This window comes from Salmo trutta, chromosome 14 (assembly GCF_901001165.1).
Source record: "Salmo trutta chromosome 14, fSalTru1.1, whole genome shotgun sequence".
NCBI lineage: Eukaryota > Metazoa > Chordata > Actinopteri > Salmoniformes > Salmonidae > Salmo > Salmo trutta.
This window is the reverse complement of record NC_042970.1, coordinates 19168475-19193005: the sequence shown is the minus strand read 5'-3', so window position 1 is coordinate 19193005 and position 24531 is coordinate 19168475. Positions and strand designations below refer to the sequence as shown.

Here is a 24531-nt window from a genome sequence, read left to right as displayed (position 1 = left end):
ACAGAGTATTTCACATAAAATTCACTGTATCACAATTCCAGTGGGTCAGAAGTTTACATACACTTTGGCTGTGCCTTTAAACAGCTTGGAAAATTCCAGAAAACAATGTCATGGCTTTAGAAGCTTCTGAAAGGCTAATTGACATCATTTGAGTCAATTGGAGGTGTACCTGTGGATGTATTTCAAGGCCTACCTTCAAACTCACTGCCTCTTTGCTTGACATCATGGGAAAATCAAAAGAAATCAGCCAAGACCTCAGAAAGAAAATTGTAGACCTCCACAAGTCTGGTTGATCCTTGGGAGCAATTTCCAAACGCCTGAAGGTACCACGTTCATCTGTACAAACAATAGTACGCAAGTATAAACACCATAAACACCATGAGCCGTCATACCGCTCAGGAAGGAGACGCGTTCTGTCTCCTAGAGATGAACGTACTTTGGTGCGAAAAGTGCAAATCAATCCCAGAACAACAGCAAAGGACCTTGTGAAGATACTGGAGGAAACAGGTAGAAAAGTATCTATATCCACAGTAAAACGAGTCCTATATCGACATAACCTGAATGGCCGCTCAGCAAGGAAGAAGCCACTGCTCCAAACCAGCCATAAAAAAAGCCAGACTACGGTTTGCAACTGCACATGGGGACAAATATCGTACTTTTTGGAGAAATGTCCTCTGGTCTGATGAAACAAAAATAGAATTGTTTGGCCATAATGACCATCATTATGTTTGGAGGAAAAAGGGGGAGGTTTGCAAGCCGAAAAACACCATCCCAACCGTGAAGCACGGGGGTGGCAGCATCATGTTGTGGGGGAGCTTTGCTGCAGGAGGGACTGGTGCACTTCACAAAATATATGGCATCATGAGGGAGGAAAATGATGTGGATATATTGAAGCAACATCTCAAGACATCAGTCAGGAAGTTAAAGCTTGGTTGCAAATGGGTCTTCCAAATGGACAATGACCCCAAGCATACTTTCAAAGTTGTGGCAAAATGGCCTAAGGACAACAAAGTCAAGGTATTGGAATGGCCATCACAAAGCCCTGACCTCAATCCTATAGAAAATTTGTGGGCAGAACTGAAAAAGCTTGGGTGAGCAAGAAGGCCTACTAACCTGACTCAGTTACACCAGCTCTGTCAGGGAGGAATGGGCCAAAATTCACCCAACTTGTGAATGTGATGAAAGAAATAAAAGCTGAAATAAATCATTCTCTCTACTATTATTCTGACATTTCACATTCTTAAAATAAAGTGGTGATCCTAACTGACCTAAGACAGGGAATTTTTACGAGGATTTAATGTCAGGAATTGTGAAAAACTGAGTTTAAATGTATTTGGCTAAGGTGTATGTAAACTTCCCACTTCAACTGTACATACAACCCAAGCTGTTGAACCTATTTACAAACAGCACAGGAATTAAATCCTCCACATGTATTGATCACATCTTTTGCTTTAAAGCAGTATCACAAAATTCAAGAGGCACTCGCACATCTGAGCAATCTTTTTGCAGGTGCATGGCAACAGTTGAACAAGATGAAGGAAAAAGGAAGGAAAAAGGAAACCGCACACTGCTCTTGATAGTATCACTGATATTTAATAAGCTTACGTATCGGCCTCACAGCCTTCGTCAGAGCTTTTTGAAGCAGTATCGAAATACATCGGATGTAGTGATCAAAATTTGGTAGCCATATCTAGGAAAACCAAAAGTTCAAAAGGCTGGACCTAATATTGTGTATAAGAGGTTCTACAAGAGGTTTTGTAGTGATTCCTATGTTGATGATGTAAATAATATTTGCTGGTCTGTGGTGTGTATTGAGGAGCAACCAGACGCTGCACTTGACACATTTATGAAATTGCTTACTCCAGTTACAAATAAACATTCACCCATTAAGAATATGACTGTAAAAACTTAAATCCCTGTGGATTGCTCAGGAATTGAAAAATGTGGTTGAGAGGGATGAGGCAAAAGGAATGGAAAATAAGTCTGGCTGCATAAGCGATTGGCAAACCTACTGCAAATTGAGAAATAATGTGACTAAACAGAACAAAAAGAAGAAGAAACTATACTATGAAACAAAGACAAATCATACAGTATATAAACCCAGCAAAAAAGAAACGTCCTCTCACTGTCAACTGTGTTTATTTCCATCAAACTTAACATGTGTAAATATTTGTATGAACATAAGATTCAACAACTGAGACATAAACTAAACAAGTTCCACAGACACGTGACTAACAGAAATTTAATAATGTGTCTCTGAACAAAGGGGGGGTCAAAATTAAAAGTAACAGTCAGTATCTGGTGTGGCCACCAGCTGCATTAAGTACCGCAGTGCCTCTCCTCCTCATGGACTGCACCAGATTTCCCAGTTCTTGCTGTGAGATGCTACCCCACTCTTCCACCAAGGCACCTGCAAGTTCCCGGACATTTCTGGGGGGAATGGCCCAATCCCTCACCCTCCGATCCAACAGGTCCCAGTCGTGCTCAATGGGATTGAGATCCGGGCTCTTTGCTGGCCATGGAAATCACGCACAGAACGAGCAGTATGGCTGGTGGCATTGTCATGCTGGAGGGTCATGTCAGGATGAGCCTGCAGGAAAGGTACCACATGAGGGAGGAGGATGTCTTCCCTGTCCAGAGTGTCCGGGAACAGTGCGCCGTCCAGAGTGTCCGGCAACAGTGCCCCGTCCAGAGCTTCCGGCGACAGTACCCAGTCTAGAGATGGCCCACAGTTCGGAGCCTCTGCAGAGACGGCCCACAGTCCGGAGCCAGTAGAGACGGCCCACAGTCCAGAGCCGGCAGAGACGGCCCACAGACCGGAACCGACAGAGACGGCCCACAGTCCGGAACCGACAGAGACGGCCCACAGTCCGGAACCGACAGAGACGGCCCCCAGTCCGGAACCGACAGAGACGGCCCCCAGTCCGGAACCGACAGAGACGGCCCCCAGTCCGGAACCGACTGAGACGGCCTCCAGTCCGGAACCGACTGAGACGGCCTCCAGTCCGGAACCGACTGAGACGGCCTCCAGTCCGGAACCGACAGAGACGGCCTCCAGTCCGGAACCGACAGAGACGGCCTCCAGTCCGGAACCGACAGAGTCGCCCTCCAGTCCGGAGCTCCCAGAGTCGCCCTCCAGTCCGGAGCTCCCAGAGTCACCCTTCAGCCCGAGGTCTCCAGTGACGCGCATCAGCCCGAGGTCTCCAGCGACGTGCATCAGCCCGAGGTCTTCAGCGATGCGCCTTAGTCAAGAGACTTCGGGAAGGGTAAAATATAATAAATAGTTAGCGGGGGTGGACAGGTTATGTTGGGGAGTAAGGCCGGAGCCTGAGCCACCTCCGTAGGAGGAGGTTGGGGAGGGGGGGGGTGTAGCACAAGAACCGTCGGTGACGGTGGCCACCCTCCCTTCCCTCCCTTTAGTTTGGGATAATTTTTGTTTTGGGTTTATTTTTGTGTTTTGTTTAAGGTGCATCCGGGGGGGGGGTACTGTCACGTCCTGACCATTATAAGGGGTTAATTGTTATTGTAGTTTGGTTAGGACGTGGCAGGGGTGTGTTTGTTTAGAGTGTTTCGGAGTTTGTTGGGCTATGTTCTGTTTTAAGAGGGGTGTTTGTTTACAGTGTTTCGGGGTTTCTTGGGTTATGTTCTCGTTAGTCTATTTCTATGTTAGTTCTAGTATGTCTATTTCTATGTAGAGTTTGTTGGGCTGACCTTCAATTGGAAGCAGCTGCTCCTAGTTGCTTCTAATTGAAGGTCCTATTTAAGAGGGGTGTTTTTCTATGGGATTTTGTGGGTATTTGTTTCGTGTATAGCTGTGTGCCTTACAGGACTGTTTGTCGACGTTATTTTTGTATTTGTGTGTTTTATTTTGGTTTTCCTTCTTTCTGCCAATAAAAAAGAAGATGAGTATACACATTCCCGCTGCATTTTGGTCCAATCCTTACGACGCCCATGACAAAGACATTGTGATTTTGAATACTGTAAAGTGAGTGTGGAAGAGGTAAAAACATTATTGTTGTCTATCAATAATGACAAGCCACCTGGGTCTGACAACTTGGATGGAAAATTGCCGAGGATGATAGCGGACGATAAGGTCCCACAGTTGACAGTGCATGTCAGAGCAAAAACCAAGCCATGAGGTCAAAGGAATTGTCTATAATGCTCCGAACAGGCAAACAGGATTGTGTCAAGGCACAGATCTGTGGAAGGGTACCCAAACATTTCTGCCGCATTGAAGGTCCCCAAGAACACAGTGGCCTCCATAATTCTTAATTGGAAGAAGTTTGGAACCACCAAGACTCTTCCTAGGGCTGGCCACCCGACCAAACTAAGCAATCGGGGGAGAAGGGTCTTGGTCAAGGAGGTGACCAAGAACCCGATGGTCACTCTGACAGAGCTCTAGAGTTCCTCTTTAGAGATGGGAGAACATTCCAGAAGGACAACCATCTTTGCAGCACTCCACCAATCAGGCCTTTATGGTAGAGTGACCAGACGGAAGCCACTCCTCAGTAAAAGGCACATGACAGCCCGCTTGAATTTGCCAAAAGGCACCTAAAGACTTTCAGACCATAAGAAACAATATTCTCTGGTCTGATGAAACCAAGATTGAACTCTTTGGCCTGAATGCCAAGCGTCATGTCTGGAGGAAACCTGGAACAATCCCTATGGTGATACATGCTGGTGGCAGCATCATGCTGTGGAGATGTTTTTCAGCAGTAGGGATTAGGAGACTAGTAAAGATCGAGGCAAAGATGAACGGAGCAAAGTACATGAAGTCCTGAGCGCTCTCGAGCAGGTTTTCAGACTGGGGTGAAAGTTCTCCTTCCAACAGAACAACGACCCTAAGCACACAGCCAAGACAACTCGGGAGTGGCATCTGGACACATGGAACTCTATTCCACATCAAGTAACTCACTCAAGCAGTAAAATAAAAATGATAAAATACACCTAATGGAACAGCGAGGACTGTCAAGAGTCACACACACATGTACTGTACACCTAGATTGTGTGTTGTAGTACAGTAGTGGCCAGAAGGCACACAATTCATGTATTGTGAGATCTGTTGTAAAATGTATGTTTACATTATTATTTTTAAATAATGTATATGTTACGTTCCCCAGCAAGAAACCAAATAATGTCACTCAAACAGAAGGGGGAACTAACAAAGAGTCATTGACAACAACCAAAACAAAACAGGTGGAGTTCTAGGAGGGGTTCTGAAAGACACTCATGGGGGTGTCCACTGACAGTTGACTAGCAACAAATGGAACCTGAAAGACACTCACAATGAGTGCCCACTGAATTTGCCCTAGAGGCAAACAAAAGAAAAACCCACAACTTAAAGACAAGAAGCAAATCAAAAAGGTGGAGCAAAACAAAATCAGATAAAATATTGTTTGTCTAGAAATCAAAATAGGGCGAGCCAACTAAAGGTGTTAACCCTCCGCATCTATCAAGACAACTTAAATAGCACCTGGGCCAGCACAGGTGAAACACCTTTCCACTAACGAGATGGCAAATAGCACAGGTGTAACACATACTGACTAACAAGGTGACATCAATCGGTGTGCCCTACATGCTAACGAGCTATACGTGCTAACAAGCTATACGTGCTAACGCTAACGAGCTATACGTGCTAAAGTCCAACCTCAAAACATAAATGGAAAAACCAATGCTTGTAACAGTATATTACTGCCTTCATTTTTGCTGGACTCCAGTAAGAGTAGCTGCTGCCTTGGGGTCACATACTGGTCCACGCGGAAGAGTGGAGGCTTTGACTATCCAGTGAGGTGAAACATTCAGAATGTAGAAAGAAATGTGATAAATAGAGCCGACACATTTCCGCAGGTTGGCATTATTGGAATGACTCATGTACTGGAGGCAGCTCTGCAGGGTAGTCACGAGCTGCCACAGTCATAAAATATTATTTAAAACCTAACCACCCTGCTAACCTTATGCCTAACCCTTATCTTAAATTAAACTGTTTTCATTCATTTTTACAATATATAGCCAATTTTGACTTTACAGCTGGCCCATCTAGTGGAAATTGCTCAGTTCAGCCTCCAGGACAAGATCAAATCAAATTAAAGTTTACTGGTCGTGTACAGTTTTGCACATTATCACAGGTGCAGCGAAACTCTTATGTTTCTAGCTGTGTACAGATTCATCCCAATAAACGTCAACCTGCCTCATTTCCCAATGAGCATGACAATCATATGTACATTTCTATCTGAATGTTGTTCAATGTTGCACCCTCCTAAACGGGCCCAGGTTCAGTGTGGTTGACTTTAGCTTGTCATACGTGGGAAGGACAGAGTGGGCATCTGTCTTTAAACAAACTGGTTTTGTCTGGTTTACAGCTTATGCAGAGACAAAACCAGTTTGACTACATAGCTGTGAGAAAATGGAGTCAAAACCTGAGGCTAGCAACAGTTGTTTACAGCTATGACACTTTATACTCTGCTACTCTGATATAGGTCAATCAAATGTACTTATAAAGCCCTTTTTACATCAGCAGATGTCACAAAGTTCTATACAGAAACCCAGCCTAAACCCCAAACAGCAAGCAATGCAGATGTAGAAGCACGGTGACTAGGGAAAAAACCCTAGAGAGGCAGGAACCTAGGAAGAAACCTAGCAAGGAACCAGGCTCTGAGGGGTGGCAAGTCCCCTTCTGACTGTGCCGGGTGGAGATTATAACAGTACATGGCCATTAAGGCCAGATTGTTCTCCAAGATGTTCAAACGTTCATAGATGACGAGCAGGGTCAAATAATAATCACAGTGGTTGTAGAGGGTGCAACTTGTCAGAACATCACGAGTAAATGTCTCTTGGCTTTTCATAGCCAGGCATTCAGAGGTTGAAATAGCAGATGTGGTAGAGAGGTAGCACGTCCGGTGAACAGGTCAGGGTTCCATAGCCACAGACAGAAGAGTGGAGCAGCAGCACGACCAGATGGACTGGGGACAGCAAGGAGTCATCAGGCCAGGATGTCCTGAGGCATGGTCCTAGGGTTCAGGTCGTCGCAGAGGGGAGGGAGAGAGAATTAGAGAGGGGTATACTTAAATTCACACAGGACACCAAATAAGACAGGCGAATAACACCAGATATAACAGACTGACCCTAGCCCCCCAGCACATAGACTATTGCAGCATAGATACTGGAGGCTGAGAGGGGGGGGGGGGGGCATATCAGATCCTGGATATCAGATCCTATATGATAGAGGCATATAGGATCCTGGACTTCCTGACGGGCCACCCCCAGGTGGTAAGGGTAGGTAACAACACATCCGCCACACTGATCCTCAACACAGGGGCCTCTCAGGGGTGCGTGCTCAGCCCCCTCCTGTACTCCCTGTTCACTCATGACTGCACGGCCAGGCACGACTCCAACACCATCATTACATTTGCCGACGACACAACAGTGGTAGGCCTGATCACCGACAACGAGACAGCCTATAGGGAGGAGGTCTGAGACCTGGCCGTGTGGTGCCAGGACAACAACCTCTCCCTCAACGTGATCAAGACAAAGGAGATGATTGTGGACTACAGGAAAAGAGGAATGAGCACGCCCCCATTCTCATCAACGGGGCTGCAGTGGAGCAGGTTGAGAGCTTCAAGTTCCTTGGTGTCCACATCACCAACAAACTAACATGGTCCAAGCACACCAAGACAGTCGTGAAGAGGGCACGACAAAACCAATTCCCCCTTAGGAGACTGAAAAGATTTGGCATGGGTCCTCAGATCCTCAAAAGGTTCTACAGCTGCACCATCGAGAGCATCCTGACTGGTTGCATCACTGCCTGGTATAGCAACTGCTTGGCCTTCGACCGCAAGGCACTAGAGGGTAGTGCGAACGGCGCAGTACATCCCTGGGACCAAGCTTCCTACCATCCAGTACCTCTATACCAGGCAGTGTCAGAGGAAGGCCCTAAAAATTGTCAAAGACTCCAGCCACCTTAGTCATAGACTGTTCTCTCTGCTACCATATGGCAAGCGGTACCAGAGCGCCGTCTAGGTCCTAGAGGATTCTAAACAGCTTTTACCCCCAAGCCATAAGACTCCTGAACATCTAGTCAAATGGCTACCCAGACTATTTGCTTTGAACCCCCCCCCCTCTCCACACCACTGCCACTCTGTTGTTATCTATGCGTAGTCACTTTAATTAACACAATCTACATGTACATACTACCTCAACTAACCGGTGCCCCCGCACATTGACTCTGTACTGGCAACCCAAAGTATATATTGTTATTTTTTACTGCTGCTCTTTAATTACTTGTTACTTTAATCTCTTATTCTTATCTGTATTTTTTAAAACTGCAGTGATGTTTAGGGGCTCGTAAGTAAGCATTTCACTGTAAGGTCTACACCTGTTGTATTCAGCGCATGTTGTACACCTGTTGTATTTGGCTTAACAGACCACCAGCCTACCAGACTGAGACAAGGCTGGGTATAGCCCACGAAGATCTCCTCCACCACACGAGCTCGAGGGGGTAACATCTTCTGTGTCAGTGTAAGGTTCTGGGTGTAGCTGGTGCAGAGGAGTCAGGCGCAGGACAGCAGAGATGAGTAACACAATGAACTTTACTCAAAACTTCCAAATACATTAAGTAATACCAAGCCCACAAACATCGGACCGAACTTACAATAAAACAATCACTCACAAAAATCATGGGGAAAACAGAAGGTTAAATAATGAACATGTAATTGGGGAATTGAAACCAGGTGTGTAAAATAAAGACAAAACAAATGGAAAATGAAAAGTGGATCGGCGATGGCTAGAAGGCCGGTGACGTCGACCGCCGAATGCCGCCCGAACAAGAAGAGGGAACGACTTCGGCGGAACAGTCAGGCATATTTCATCCCTCTAACTTGTCCCTAGCAAGTGCAGGGAGATAGATATGTTACTGTGGTGATGGTTAGAACAGAAGTAGTAATTACATAGTCTGGTGGGAAAGAGGTTGAAAATGTTCGTCACAGTCACATTGAAAAACGTCCCAATCCAAAGCCATTCATCCGACACTTTACTGAAACTGATTTATTTAGGGGGGGATTATAGCAACGTAAAAGAGTCATTATCGTCCTGAGCTCTTTAAGTTCATTATCTTAAGTAAAAAAAGCATTGTATTTTCTTTACGGTAAAACCCAATTAACTAATTACACTGGCTGAAAGAAGACAAATTTAAGTGATTGATTAAATGGATCTAGATTTAAATCCTGTGTTTTACTGAATCAGTTACAGGAGATTTGTTTTTCGGTTCTTCTCAGATCCTCAACAGATGTCATCACAACCATTTTATAGACTAAAACATGAATAAACTGAGGACATAGCTCAAAATGTTTGTTTTAATTCAAACACATTTCAAATTATACAAACGACTAAGAACCAGCTTGACAAATGTGATGGTTTACTATTCATAACATGCTTCTTAAAATATATAAAAAATGCTCCAAAAACAGTTCTGTACAATCTATTTACATTATCAACATGTACATACAAATTCCTTCTTGAGAGGAATCGAAAGCACCAGTCCATGGATTCCAGCATGGGATGCAATAAGCACTTAAAACTGACATTTTGTCTCACTGCACTGAGCAATAATATGAAGCCCTGTAATAGTGTGGACGTATTACATAACCGGCATTGATAAAGTGTTAACATGGTCTTTGAAAGTATAAAAGCTGACATGGTTGAGTCTAGACTTTAATGGTCTGAAGCATTTGGCAGTAAAGATGATCAAAGTACTGAGAACAAGAGAGAGGTCCAAATACTGTGTTAAATGGCTGGTGCAAAAAGACTGACAACCTAAGAATAGCTGTACAGTATCTACAAACACTATCATAGAATGGGCTCTAGAAATTAGTAGTGACTGGAGAATGTTTCAGCAGGTCGCCATTGCTAGTCATCTTCACACTCAAAATCCAATTTCAATCCTTCATTTCAACATTTAAAAAAAGTGTCAATATTGGAGAGATCTGTCATTGTAATGGTGAGCATACAGCTTGCCCAATTATCGATCTTGCAGGACAAGTCTTGTTCATTATCCTCCATCCTCATCCCAGCCTCTCAGACTAACCCAATCAGCCACAGCACCAAGTGCAACTCAGTGCACAGACACCCCCCCTAGCAATCCAGAACATTCAGATCAGGTGACCGTCTTGTCATTCTGCTTTCAGAGAGCGTATGCAGGTGGATCTACTTTGGCAATTCCATGTATGAGAACTCAAATCAGCTATACTTAGACTTAAGGTCCTCCCCTGTGTGAATTCCACAGTGGTTGATATTTGATTCTTTGGATCCTTTTTCCATCCAGAGAAACAGGTAAGTGCAGTCCAAGGCACATGTTAGTGTCACAAAGTGGAAGTTGAGAAAGTTGATGGCCCTGACTGCTACACTATAGTTCCAGGTTTGGAGGAGCCCTCGTGCCAGTAAAGTCTCTGGTCATCTGGATCCAAGCTGCAGTTCGTTTGGCTGTTGATGTAGGTTTCTGTTTGGTTCACATCTACATTGGGTCTGCAACACATACAGGATGTATACAGGTTAGGCTAGCAACAAAAAACTGGTAATACAATCCAAGAAAAGAGACATCTCCACTGGTGAAAAGTTATTTGAGTAATTTAACCCTGGGTTGTTACTTCATTGGAATACAGCACTGGAGAAATGAAATGGAACACTCCACCTTTAAGAGAGTTCTATCCCAGTTTCAAAATGACAGGTGTTAGTTAGTGTGTTCCACCAGGATTAAACTATTCACACACCTTAAAACAAAGCAGATGGACAGATGAACAACAAGCATCAAACACACGCAGCATTCAAATATCCAAAATGCAGGGTCACTTTCCTTCTTCCACAGATACCACCACTTCCAGAGCTGCTGCCCCACCACCCCCACCACCACCAGTGTACACCACCATAGAGTAAAGAGTACTAGGACAACCAAAGCAGTCTTGTGTTGTTGTTTTTTTACTGCCACGTACAAAATGAGTCACCACCAACAACATAGAATCTGTGGCGGTAGTTTGTTTCTTCTCTCACCCTTTCTTTAGCGCGGGTGTTTAATTTCGCTGGTCAGAACTCAGTACCATGACAGGCACCAGCATCAAACCTCTCTAATGATCCTGTAGCCACTGCTGGCCCCGGCACCAGTCTATCACAGCTCCTCCACCCATACCCTGCTGGGGGACATCTGTGCACGAGAGGGTCAAAGGTCAGTGATAGTGATAATGGGGAGGGAGAGGAGACAGTGGGGGTAACTGACAGTTTAAGTGGTGTATGTCTATGCACACCCCTTAAGAGAAATGTGACCGCTGGATGACAATTTGGTATGGCAGCTGAAAGAGATGGCAGAAATGAACAACAATCATAAAAGCCATGCAGTTACCTTATCATAAAGAGGGAGAGAGAGACAGCCCAAACAAACAGCTTTGATACTAATTGAAAAAGAGAAGCCCAAAGCACAGACCAGGACATTGTTTTAGCTCACTTTAAAAAAAACAAGCAAGCAATGAAGTCACGCTGAGGACAGACTGGTAGCTGGTTACTTACTACTATCGTGGGCTACACTTAGCAAAGGAGACTTTACTAAGCCTCTGGCTTCTGTAGCTGTGGGGCTGCTGCAGGGGACTGGAGCCCTGGCCCACCTGCCCTGGCCCCGGGCCCAGCCGGAGCCCACAGCCAGGGGAGGAGGAAGGAAAGGAGGAGAGGTGGTGGAGGATAAAGAGCTAGCAGGGACAAAGGCACAGCACCTCTGGCCATCAGGGCTGTACCAAGAGCCCCTAGAGCGCTGGTAGGAGGAACAAGAGGAGCCATATCTATGAAGAGAGCAGCCCAGTGGACAGTTAAAGCAGGAGAAGAAGAAGAACCATTCCTAAGGCCAGTAAGATGAAGAGCTAACCACTGGCTGCACAGACAGACGCTATAATCCATTTCAAGCAGCCATGCTAATTGGCCTGCAAGTGAGTGAGCACCAACTATCAAACTGTTTCCAATACTTCTGGGACATATCATGGTCAGCAAGGGAATGTCAGACACACAGGTCACAATGGTGTGTGGCCGATAAAACCAAAGAGAAGCTTCATTTTTTCCAGCGAGCATCCATTCTCCACAATGACACAGTAGTGGTGTTTAGCTCCATTGTTAAGTAGGATCAGGGACAGCCAATCAGATAAGGAGCTGAATTGGGACTAAGAGTTACTTCTCTCACCTGTTGTGGGCGTGGTGGCTGTATTGAGCGGTGCCGTAGGAGGGGTAAGGCTGCTGCACCGGTAGGGGCATGTGGAACTCTGACATACCCCCTCCCAGGTGACCGCGCCAGCCTCCTGCTGTGGAGGACTGCTGTGACGAGACTGGAACAGAAACCACAACAAAGAAAAGTTACAATAGGACAATTTACCTCTGAGATATAGAACGCAAATGAGTGACTGAATGTTAGCATTCATTGACATGCTTGAATGCAGAGTTGGCTGATGCGTGTAATTTTGCATTGCCCATTTAAGTGAACGCAAATAATTGCCTTTGACTAACAGACTGGAATATCATTCTGTTTGCATGTGAGATGAGGGAGTTTGCAGGCTGTCTGTACCTGAGGAGTAGGATGTGTTCCTGCTGTAGGGAGCTGGCATGGTCTGGTAACCCAGGCTCTGCTGGGAACCCCTCTGGTTGTAGTCGTAGGCCTGTGGTTGCTTGTGGCTTGCATTGCGGTGGTACCAGCCTTTCAGGTGCTCTGCCACCAGCGCCTTCTGGATGTTCTTGGTCAAATGTTCCGTCCTGGGCAGAGCTTGACGGTTCCTGGGCGGCCTCAGGGTGGCATAGGGGTTCTGAGCCATACTGTCCATCTCGTCGTCACCATAGCGACTGCTGTACGCATCATGTCCGTGGTAGGCCGGCGCGGCGTGGTACGAAGTGTTAACGTTGTAGTGACCCTCTAACTCGTTGTTGTACATGTAGACTCCGTTAGAGTAGGGCTCTGGCTCTGGGTAGCTGGGGTAGCCCGTCACGTAGTAGGCCGTGGTGGTGGGTCGCGGTGCCCGGGGGGGCTGGTATGTGTTGTAGCAGGCATCAGCCTGTGCCAAGTTGGGCATGCTGCCCGTGTTGGCGTAGATGTTGCCCTTCCTGCCACGCCGGCGATCCCTGGGGCGGTGGGTATGGTTCCAAGGCGCTGTATACTCCGCGCTGGATTGGCTGGTGTAGGATGAGCCATCGTCCAGGACCTCTGTGCTGTTGCTGCGGCGGAACGGGACGAACGCTGGCGCCGGGGGTGTGGTCTCTTGAGACTGGGACTCCAGACTGCCACTCCGCTGGCGGAAATGCTGGGGGTCGTCATCTGACCTGGAAACAAACAACATCATGATGAACAACATGATCCTCTGTCCTTCTTATATACAGAGTTAGATTGATCACTACCTGACATAGGGTTAGAAATCCCATCCAGAAGTTATACAGAGAACAAAGGTCTAGACAGGATGCTAGTCTAATTGGGGCTCCTGGCCGGTGTTGAAGAACATCAGAGGCAGCTTTGTATGTGAGGGGTGTATGGAGGGCATGGAGGCCAGGGCCTGTATTCACAAAACATCTCAGAGTAGAAAATTGGTGCTGAGAACAAACATTTTACTCCTACTCTTATGGGTAAAAATAAAAGCTATGCATGAAGCCTAGTCGACATATTTAGGACACTTCATGAGCTGTCCTAACCAGTTAAGAGTTACCAGCAGGTGTCTTGATAATAGAAAAATGCAGCAAGTCAGTGGTTCCTGTTTTGATATTTCTACATGATCAACCCATAAATAATCTAGACCTACATGCAACAGTACCGCATGCACTTTTGATAATGATTTCTTATGAGGCCTATTTCACATGATATACCTAAATAAATAATGTTTTTCTTTCGCTTATTGAATTACCTACATCATGACATTTCAAGTTATCCCTTTGGAGCGCAACATCAGGTTGTTAAAACAGATGTCTAAATTGGGCATGCCTTAACGTTTGGCAGTTGAATTCATCTTGATCCTAGGGTTATGTTAACTTGATTGTGTTCGATGAAAGTTAGACTTTTTAAAAGCTGTATGCGACATTATCGGCAAGTGACTTGATGCCTACTGTGCCAAAAGGATTTAGAGTTGTTAGACAGGAGTGACAAGTGTGTTGATAAAACAGTTTTATGGTAAACATTCAGCTGTTAACAACAATAGGAATTTGTTAAAAAAGCCTTATGCATGCCAACATATTAGGCAATAATAAAGAGTAGGCAAAGTGATCATGTCAGGCTAAAATTACAAGCATTTTGACCATTGCAACATTTGATGTACAGGTACATTCACTGTGGTTGTCTGAATGGTGCTATATAGTTCACAGCGGACTATGCCTCATCGCGATTGGCTATTCCCCATAATTTGCAACATGTCAATGAGCGTCATCACTATCTTTACTTTGCGGTACCTCGAACTGTCGTGATTAACAGTGGAATAATTTTTACAAGTTGATTTTACTCCTGGCTCAGAGTTTGTCTGAGCAGTCTTTTAACATTGTTCTAAAATCTGCTCTGAGCTGGGAGATTCTTTGTCTTAAAACAGGTTTGAATAGGATTCCTAGGACCTTTCTGAGATGCTTTGTGGATACGGGCCTGACCTACCTGAACTGGATGCTGTTGTAGGCATTGCGGGTGAGGAGGGGGGTGGGAGGCATGCTGTGTGCAGAGGCAGGCTTGTGGCTCAATAAGGCATCTCGGTGATTGTAGTGGAAAGGTTCCTGGACTTCGCCATAATTTAATCTGAAACACAGATAAGAACCATGCTTTTCACAGACATGACTTCCTCAGGGTGGAGCTTGTACCGTGATTACACGGCCTCTCCCTCTCCTCGCCACTCAAAACATGAATATAAAATCTGTATCCTCGTGTGCTGCGATTTCAGTCATCATTTTCACCTGGATGACTGTCATTTCATAGCTCATTGATCTTTCTCTTCATGGAACGGTAAACAAATAACATTAGCAAACAGTAGCAGTAGAACTCCTGTTCTCCTCTCTCCCAGCAGCATATCATCCAAGTAATTTGGTAAATGTTCATGCAGTGAGCGAATATGTTCAAATACAGAGATTCCAGGGCAGCTTTTCGGTCCCAGACTATTTTCCCCTCCTTGGGATTGTGGTTTCTTTCTTAGCAGGCAGAGACATGCTTACTGCTGTCTATTTTTTTTACATGGAGCGTGTTCGGGCTGATAAGAGGAGGTTGTGGGGGCAGCAGGAGAAGAGGCTGGTAGGAATGCAGGCAGCTCTCCCTGGTTCTCCTCTACAGGTCTATACTCGCTGCTGCTCCCTGGGCCCCAAGAATAACAGTCTGAAACAAACAAAACAACCCAGAGCCAGGAGAGCTGTAGCCAGTGTCCAGGCCCATGCAAGAGCACTTACCTGCTGTTGGGGCTGAGGTCCTGGGACTGCTCGTGGGCTGAGGCCAGTCGGTCAGGCTGGTAGTGGAGGCTCAGGGTTTCTGAGTGGTGGGGCCGGGGAGAGTACTGCACAGAATGGGACTGTTGCCTTTGGCTTCCCAGATCCTCGTCTGAAACACACATGTGAACAGAAGGAACTGTCATTGTCACAGCCTGCTAAAAGCTATGGGGATGCTACAGATGTGAACAGAGAAGTTTAGCTAATGTATGTATGATATAACCTCCGCAGCACTCACCATCGTCCAGAGTAAGACTGTCGGATAGTGAGCTGAGTTCTGCAAGGTTCACATCATCTGAGAAAAGGGGAGAAACGGAGGTTAACACATGCTTGTGTTGGGCTTTTCATTAGAAGCCACATCTGATAAAAACCCATGTCCTGAAGTCTTCTTTCTTTCAGACTAGTACAGACAAGGTGCTGCTGACAGGAATTGTGATTCCTCAGTATGCTACAGTCAATCTAAACTGTGCTATCACTGTGACTGTATGCAATGTCTGGCTGTTGGTATGGCGTGGTGTAGGCTACCTGCTATGATTATTGATGCTCTCTGAGTGGGCTTTTTGCCTGTCTTGATCCTGTATTTGTTGATCTCCTCCTCAATCTCCTGTAGCTTCCTCATGGCGTCCAGGCAGTTCCTCCTCCTCTTCTTCTTCACCGTCTTAGAGAGCTCAGCCTCGTTGGCCAGTTTCTTGGCCGCCTCCACGATCTTCTGCTGCAGGGCAAACCTGCTCTCCAGGTTTCTGAGATGGGGATCCTGCAGGACAAGAGGACACAGTAGAAACAGATGAGATTAGTAACTTGCACACAGGCATGCAGATCAGTGCAAAAGGGATTTTCACAGGATAAAATAAGCATATTCATCACTAGAAATTCCTTATCCTGGTCGCATATAGAGAATGTATTACACACACACGCGATTAAAATGTTGCATTACATTTACATCATTTAGCAGACACTCTTATCCAGAGCGACTTACAGTAGTGAATGCATACATTTCATACATTTTTTCTCCGTACTGGTCCCCCGTGGGAATCGAACCCACAACCCTGGCGTTGCAAACACCATGCTCTACCAACTGAGCTACACGGGACCACATTACATTACAATGTCAATCAAGTCTAAGATTTATTAACCAAAAGAACACATAATATTTATGACAGCCAGTGCTCCCATCCTGTGACTCCTATACTAACCGCATCATAGGGGAAGAGGTCGTCCAGTTTGAAGGCTGTCCCCATGCGCCGACGCACTGCGGGGGGCTTTTCACCCGAGGCCAGAGGGTACTCTTTAGGCAGCCTGCCTGTCAGCTCCTGGAAAAACAAAAAGAGAACAATCAGCAGTGATATAATCTAATTGAAATTATTGAATTCAAGTACTGATGAAGATGCTTACAGCTTCTCGCAGGCAGATCTTCTTGAGCTCCTCTAGTTTCTGAGTCAGAGCGTCCTGCAAGTCCTTCTCTTTATTCTTCAGGTCAGCAATCTTCTCCTTCTTTAACTCCTCGCTCACATCAGAGTCTCCTGACCCTGCATCAGGCAGACATTCTATTAAAACCATTATGACCACTTCAATCTCATCTAATCAGCATTTGTCTTAATGAAGTCAATAGGACCGATATGTCCGTCAAGCATTGTCCGTTGTTAGCTCATTGTCTACCTGCTGAGATGAGGGATCCGTTGCTGGCCATGATGAGCTGGTCTTTACTCTCCATGCTGGACAGCTTACTGATCCTGGGTGCTCCAATCTCTGTCAGGTCCATGGCGATGTCACCCAAACTTCTGGCCGTGGTAACTTTGGACTGGAGAGAGAGGGGGAGGGGAAGAAGGAAAAAGAGGGAGACGGTAACAGTCACACATCAGTATTTATTCTTAAATGACTGCGCAGCGAGATAACAGCCCCATTTGCATGCTTCAGCCCAGGCTGGGAACGGAGCCCTCTCTCTCTCAGCACTATTCCTGGATGAGCATTATCTGCTTCTGAACGGCTGAAACCCATCTGACTGCAGCCACACACTCATTCACCCCTCGGAGCAACTATCATAGCTCACACTCAGCTTGTGTAACGACAGTAATGCAAAATAACCCACCAAAATATGCACCATCTAAACAAACACGTAAAAAAATGTACTTCTGTGTTGATTCATCAAATAGAGCAGCAAGGAAAGTATACATTAAATACAGAATCCCCACAGCTATTCTAAGAATACTATAATATACATCAATTAAAATGGGGCAGAGACATTTGGCCTGTCCCAGACCCCAAAAAAATCTTGGTCGATCAAGAGTCGTCTTGTTCTTTCGACCAACCGATTGGTCGAAACTCTAAAATGTGTATTTTCAATATGTAGGAAAGGGGGATACCTAGTCAGTTGTCCAACTGAATGTATTCAACTGAAATGTGTCTTCTGCATATAGACAAATTCTATGTGTTTTAATCAAATCAATTATATGCACAGAGCTTATCTGATGCTTTAAGTGAACGGTTTGATAAAAAATGAAGACACAAAATGACTAGAGGGAGTCCGAACGCAATTGATTTGATTGTGCTGGGCCTGGCTCAGACTTGCTGCACTGTGTTAAAAAAACAGCGAGTGACTGACTAGCACCCGTTGTCTCCCTCTCCTCCATGCTGCAGAGACCACCACAGAACATCAACAGTGTGTATTGCACTGTCCATGTTGCTGACGCTGCAACAGAATTACAGATATTTCTGACTGAAAAGTTATTTCTCGAAATCCCTCATTTGTTTAGGAAAAACATTCCCCATTCCCTCAACCCTTGCTCTACTTACATGACACATGTATGCATCACATGCACGTGACCAATAGCGCCTGACTTATTGCATATCATAATATGTAGGCCGCCATTGTAGTAGGCCATCATTGTAAATAAGAATTTGTTCTTAACTGACTTGCCTAGTTAAATAAAGGTTAAATACAAAATAATCACATCAATAAATTGGTTATAACAAACTCCTAACACAAAATGGACGCAGAGGAAGTGACACATAAACTCGATACCGGGGAATGTTCACTCGTTGCTCAGGAGGCAAAGGGAAAGTCAGACGTGTGGAATAAATTTGACTTGTTTTTGGGACAATTTGGAAGAGTGTAAACAACACTAAATAAGTTATAAATAATACCAGAGGCTGGTCTAACAAAAAAAACATTGTAAAGCATTTATTACAGCATAGCAAAGATTTAAAAAAGCAGAATTTGTGAAATTGTTTATCCAACATGTTGTGGTTGCGTGAGGCTTGGTGCTCACAGAATCAGTAGGCTATTAAACATCCAACAGAAGCAGGATCTGTCTTATTCCTGTACATATATATGGATGATTTATAAAGCCAGGCACATTTAACAGTTAGGCTATTATATATAGACCTAATTAAGTTGTGGTTTCCACTCTCCTCACTTTTCTTAGACAATTAAGGCAAGGGCTGTTTTCTGGTCTCCTAACTCCTCTGATGCCTCCGCCACATTGTTCTCAACACCAATATGCTGGTTAACGTTGCAATTATGCACACAGCAACATCGTCTAGGAAGCGAACTGATGTTTTTCAGAACCACGGACAGCGACCACTATCCAACGTGGGAGAAAGCGCATTTGTTATAAAATACGATAATTTTTTGTGTTGCACCATTATTATTACATAATATAACCATATACAATTTCAGTAGCATGTCTTACACTGATGGACTGTGCCATCCCAACAATGGATCAGTCCACTCAGACAGGCACGAATCAGACAGGTGTCTTGTACACCATGATTTAACAAAAACATTTTTTGCTACTGCTCGACAAAAATAAATCTTGGTCGACCAACAGCCTATCGACCAAACAGTCAACCAGTCGACTAAATTGGGTCAGCCATAAGAAACATGTTAGCAAACAGAGGAGCAAAGGTTAAGACAAGGACAGGAGCACTCAGATGTAGAGTGGAGTGAGAAGGAGTGTGGTGGGGGTGACAAGGCCCTGATAAGGCTAGGAACAGCACAGAGGCACAGATGCAGGTACGGGGATGAGGGTAGGAGAAGAGCAGTAGTGCTGTGCTGCTCACACACTCACTTTGCTCTGCTTCCTGTCCAAATAGAACTGATGCTGACTGATGGCCATCACCCAGATGGTCTTAATCAGAGAGTGGCTGGCATACCACGTGTGAATGACCAATCCAGTCTGCCCGAATGTACGCCTGGAAACTATCCTTCTGTGGATAAAAAGAGAGACAGACAGTTTTAATCCTTCATGTTACTGCTAGGTAGGAGTAATTTAATCTCTTTAATCCAGACTGACAACACAATAAGTGAATACCTGGATATCTAACAATAGATACACTTTTAATAATATGATGGGTACTGATATCAGAATCCTACACAATCAGAGATTAGAAAACAATTACTTGCATAAACTAATCTCATGACTGGTTCTGAAATTCATTACATTGATGGGGGAGAGATGCAGTGTTGGAACAGAGATTTTTAATTCCAGCCAAGGTGGCTAACAGCACCATATTAAACATGTGATACAGCACTGAGGCTGGAAGTGCTGCAATGTCCTGAGAACACTGACTGCAGCAGTCCTTTACAGCAGGAAGGAAGGCCTTCATTCGACACTAGCAAGATATTGTATTGGAGACAGCTCATTGACACTAGGCTCTGAAATGACGCGTGTTATGATTCAGAAAGGCTAGGATCAGAATAGAAGACAACGGATTCCTGGGTTGAGTTCAGTAGGCACCAGACATTTTGAGATGCTAAAGAACCTGACCCTACAGAACACAACCCAGGATCTCTATATGCATCCAGTGTCTGTTCCATCTCACCTGTCAGGGTCGTTCACCTCTACAGCAAATTTCTTCTCACGGAAATACAAATTCTCCAGCTGCTTCCACTGAAACAACTGCAGACAGAGAGAGAAAACAGGACACGCCACTTAGTAAATAGTCCACTGGACCATGCCCTGTTTGAGTGAGTGGCAGACCTAGGGAGATGTGCTTTGATAAATCCCTATTTATTCCAAACGGCTTGAGGCATCCAATGTGTGGACCATCTAAACTCAAACACAATGCCACTAGCATGGAAAGACTCTAGTTTAGTCCCAGATACACCAGCCTTTCTCTTGCAACTTAACAATAACAGTAGCAGCTGAGAACAGAGGACAGCCACTCAGTCAGGTGGAATTTACTTACTACTCAGTAATGAAGCCAGTGTGGAGAGCAAGACTTGCCTAGCAAGAAGCCTCTCATTTCATTCTGCCCTGGAGGGAGAGCACTGAAAACAGGAGGAGGAGTGGGGTAAAACATCTGCATACAGCAAAACCGGGCTTTCTTTAGAGAGATTTGGAGCTCTTTTCGCTGAGAGCAATGGGCTCTCCCCTGGTCTGGCTGTGTGAGAATCCACCACAAGCACCAGGGTCTGGTGTGTAGATTTATGGCAGAGAGATTTAATAAACATTCTCTACCAGGTACTGGCAAACCAGGCAGATAGCCATAGCTCTAAATAATAGAACACATGACCCTTGACTACAGTCCTCAGCGAGAAATCTAAACGATCTCACAAGCAACCCAGCCCATGACACTGTGTACTGCTCTTTTTTTACCCCTCATCCCCTATGGTCTGAGAACTGATTTTAGTACATTGAAGTCTTGGTAAAAATGTTAATAACACAATAGGGATCTTATTCTTGTAAACAGGTTCTACATGTTTCCAGTATAGTATACACCACAGTCACTGCTTTACAACTGTGGATTGTACAGCACATTAACATACAATTACTTACAGGTAACCCAAAAACAGAATGACAACAGCAACTCAACTGAATATATCCTGAACTACCTAGTCAGGTAAAAGGGGGCTTACCAGAGCAGGTTTTAGTGCTTTTTAAATCCCGGGTGAATTATCAGGGTGGTATTGAATCCTCTGGCCAAGTTTCCCACAGGGCTACAGCGTCCTTGAACAATACACTCATCTGTTCTCAGGCAGCCAGATAGGTGTTGCAAGAGTGTCAGCTGAGCAGGCTCCGCCTCTCTCCCCATCCCCTCTGACATCACAGACACCTCACTCTGACCTCGCCCACCTTCCACTGCTCTGCTCTCCTTTCCTCATGAATTCGCTGTGTAACTCACTCCTTCTCTCCCTCTATCACAATCTTCCTCCTCAGTCAAACCAGATGAACAAGTTGTGCACAGAGAGGTATTCAACCTCCTCTCCACTTCTGGGAAAAGACCATTATGACCCCCTTTCTTTCAGTGTGTTTCCCTTCATCCACAGATCTTAGATTAGCCCTCCACAGTCATAAACCTTAGTACCTTCATTACCCTTTGTGATGTGTTATCTGGGTTCTAAATACCATGCCAACCCCTGTTGTTCAGAGTGCTATCAACTCCAGCCTCCCACCGCTCCCCAAGACAAATATTTCAGGAATCTACTACTTTGGTCTAATCATTAATAGCGGGCCCCTCTTCACCTCCATGTGAATACAGGACAGCTCACGGTCAGCTCTCAGAACTGGGCCCAAGCTGACAAGGAAGAATCTCTCACTACACCTCTAAAGTCAGTTGTTAAAACCAAAGGAAAATGTAAAACTGAATTTCTGCAACTCACAAAGCAAATGCTGTAGCCAATAACAGTGTATTAGGTGTCAATGTTTCATAAGATGTTACTTCATGCTTTAAGTAAAGTGATCCAGACCCTTTCTCCATTGCTGCTCCAGCCAATACTGTAGGCATAGCCTAATCAATTAGATCCCCAGTCTATCTGTGGATTGGGAGCATGGTAATTACTGAACAATGGGAACCAGCAGGCTCCACACTTCCCACAGACTCACCCCATTGTGTTGGACACCCCTCTCTAATTCACAAACCTCCTGGATACTTACTACAGCACATTCAGAAAATAAACAGATAACACACATTTACATAACTAGGTCATTAGACAGTTTCAACACACCACACACACACACACACAACCATTTTAATGAGTGCTCATGTATGGCCGAAGGTAGTAAGTGCCAAAATATATCAAGGATGTGTGACACACCTTTAACTCTGATCACAAGACCCCACTTACTATTTGGACAGAGGAAACAGTCCAAGCCAGTGCTGCCAAACTGCATTGCAGAGAAACCACCACCAAAACTAAACATGAGGTGAATGGTAGAGAGACAGTCCAGTCATCTGGAGAACAGAACAGTAGTTCCCCATCTCAGTCTCATTTATTTCAGATGTTAGCAGTTTCACTTCTCATTAGAGCCCATGCCAAAATACCTGTGGTTTGAGATATTCCCAGAACATTCTGATGCAGACCCAACCCTGAACCCACAACAAGCTCCCCAGACTCCCCCAGGCCCTGTGACGTGATGGAGGAATCCTCTGAGGAAGATAAATAATGTGTGTCAAAGGTCGGGACTTACACGCAGGAAGAGAACCACCACACCCTTCTCATACAGTCACATGGCATGCTGGTTCACTGAACATTTCCAGCAGAGGCATGACGAGAGAGATTGCTACAGTCGACTACAAACACACACATTAATTAAGGCTCTGGTTTTAACCTATTATATACTGAGGTGAAAGAAGTGTGAAGACGGCTTATAGGGAATGGTCCACTGACACAGCTAGCCTTGGATTTTAGCACCCTTATAAATATTTGAGCAGCCTTTTATTGTTCCAAGATAAAAAAAAATGAAGGGTCTAATCATATATGATTATTACCATTACAGAAATGATTTTATCCTTACTGAGCTGTGCTTACATTGGTTTTATTGGTTGACCATATAACTGGACCTGCAAGTGATTATAATACAAGTAAGTGTCAAATTACTTGCTGATAAGAGGAAGAAGAGAGATGGACTGAAACAGACAGAGACATGGAGAGAGAGAAAGATAGAGTGACAAAGCCCTTTGAATTGAAATTGAGAGAGAGAGAGACTAAAACAAACAGACAGAGACGCACACAGAGAGCCAGAGCGAGAGAGAGAGCGCTCTCTATATCACAGCCATTTGCTCCTCAGACCATCTTAGAAATAACTTTTCATTTAAAGTACGGCCTTTGTATAAAATGTGGTGCTCTAGCATACATTCTATTCTCCTGTATGGTTTTCGGGTCCTATACCCATTAAAATACATACTTACCCTTCCCTTCTTCCATAGTCATGGTCCATCTATGACTATGTCTGAACACGCAGACTATCAGAACAACGTGTTGGTTACTATTGAGATTTTGGAAAAAGCCCCAGTTCTCTTTTACCCAACAGACAGGGATAGGAAGTTGTGATTCATCCCATCCATTAAGTTGTGATAAAGCTGACATCCATGAGAAGGATGCTAAGAGGTTAAGCTACAGTGGCTTCTTTCAGCACATGTCACTGAACTCTGGGAAATCATCACTTTGAAAAGCCTTTTCATCCCGAGTTCCCAAGATTCCTCACAGGACGATTGGACTGCTGCAGTGGGATTCCTTTTCTGCAGCCCCCCCTTCAAGACCCCTTCAGCCCCCACAACCCCCCCACCCTTCAAGACCCACTCAACCCCCCTTCCAAGCCCCTCACACCCTTCCAAGCTTCTCACAGCCCCCCTGCCAAGGTGATTGTGTTTTATTGCTTGATCAATTGTTTGCTCCCTGAGAGAAACACACACACACAATGACAGGCAGCTTTGCATAATGAGCACAGCATGCTTGGAGAAGGGCAGGGGGGCCCGATGAATACAAAGGTCGCCAGCCTGGACAGGAATCACTATCAATATTCTACCAGATGACAGGCCCCTCTAGAACAGCAACAAGAGTTGTGCACTTTCAAAAAAAGCATATTACAAAAGTCCACCGTTTCACCAGGGGTCTGCTACGGAGGAGTTTTGGCCTGGGTAGAGCATAGCTCTCTCTCAGAGCTGAGCCCCTCACAGAGACCGCCCAGGCTGGCTTGGTGCCGGCTCATCCAGCCCCAGAGCCCTGCCTGCCTGCCCCCCATCCTACACCATAATTACACCTTCCACTGGAAGGGCTACTGAGAAAGGAGCTGGGAAACGCTGGGTTTAATACCTGGGACACGCCCATTAATGCCGTGGCATTCATTGGAACAGCATACCCAGCTG

General features: G+C 45.1%; 1 protein-coding gene across 4 annotated transcripts in view; it reads right to left on the bottom strand.

Annotated features, from left to right (window-relative positions):
* Positions 1-8567: 8567 nt before the first annotated feature.
* The window catches only part of frmd4ba (FERM domain containing 4Ba), an 85220-nt gene continuing 69256 nt past the window's right edge, over positions 8568-24531 (bottom strand). For 2 of the 4 annotated variants that reach the window (XM_029774736.1, XM_029774738.1), the window contains exons 12-23: positions 20266-20342; positions 19512-19650; positions 17101-17242; positions 16837-16970; positions 16638-16754; positions 15970-16198; positions 15683-15739; positions 15409-15556; positions 14633-14770; positions 12584-13329; positions 12206-12347; positions 10383-10515 (exon numbers count right to left, since the gene is read on the bottom strand). In XM_029774736.1, coding sequence (XP_029630596.1) covers positions 10392-10515; positions 12206-12347; positions 12584-13329; positions 14633-14770; positions 15409-15556; positions 15683-15739; positions 15970-16198; positions 16638-16754; positions 16837-16970; positions 17101-17242; positions 19512-19650; positions 20266-20342 — 2193 coding nt within the window. In that variant the 3' untranslated portion in view covers positions 10383-10391. Of the gene's footprint in view, positions 10516-12205; positions 12348-12583; positions 13330-14632; positions 14771-15408; positions 15557-15682; positions 15740-15969; positions 16199-16637; positions 16755-16836; positions 16971-17100; positions 17243-19511; positions 19651-20265; positions 20343-24531 lie in introns of all 4 variants that reach the window. The other 2 variants (XM_029774735.1, XM_029774737.1) reach the window with 2 other exon arrangements.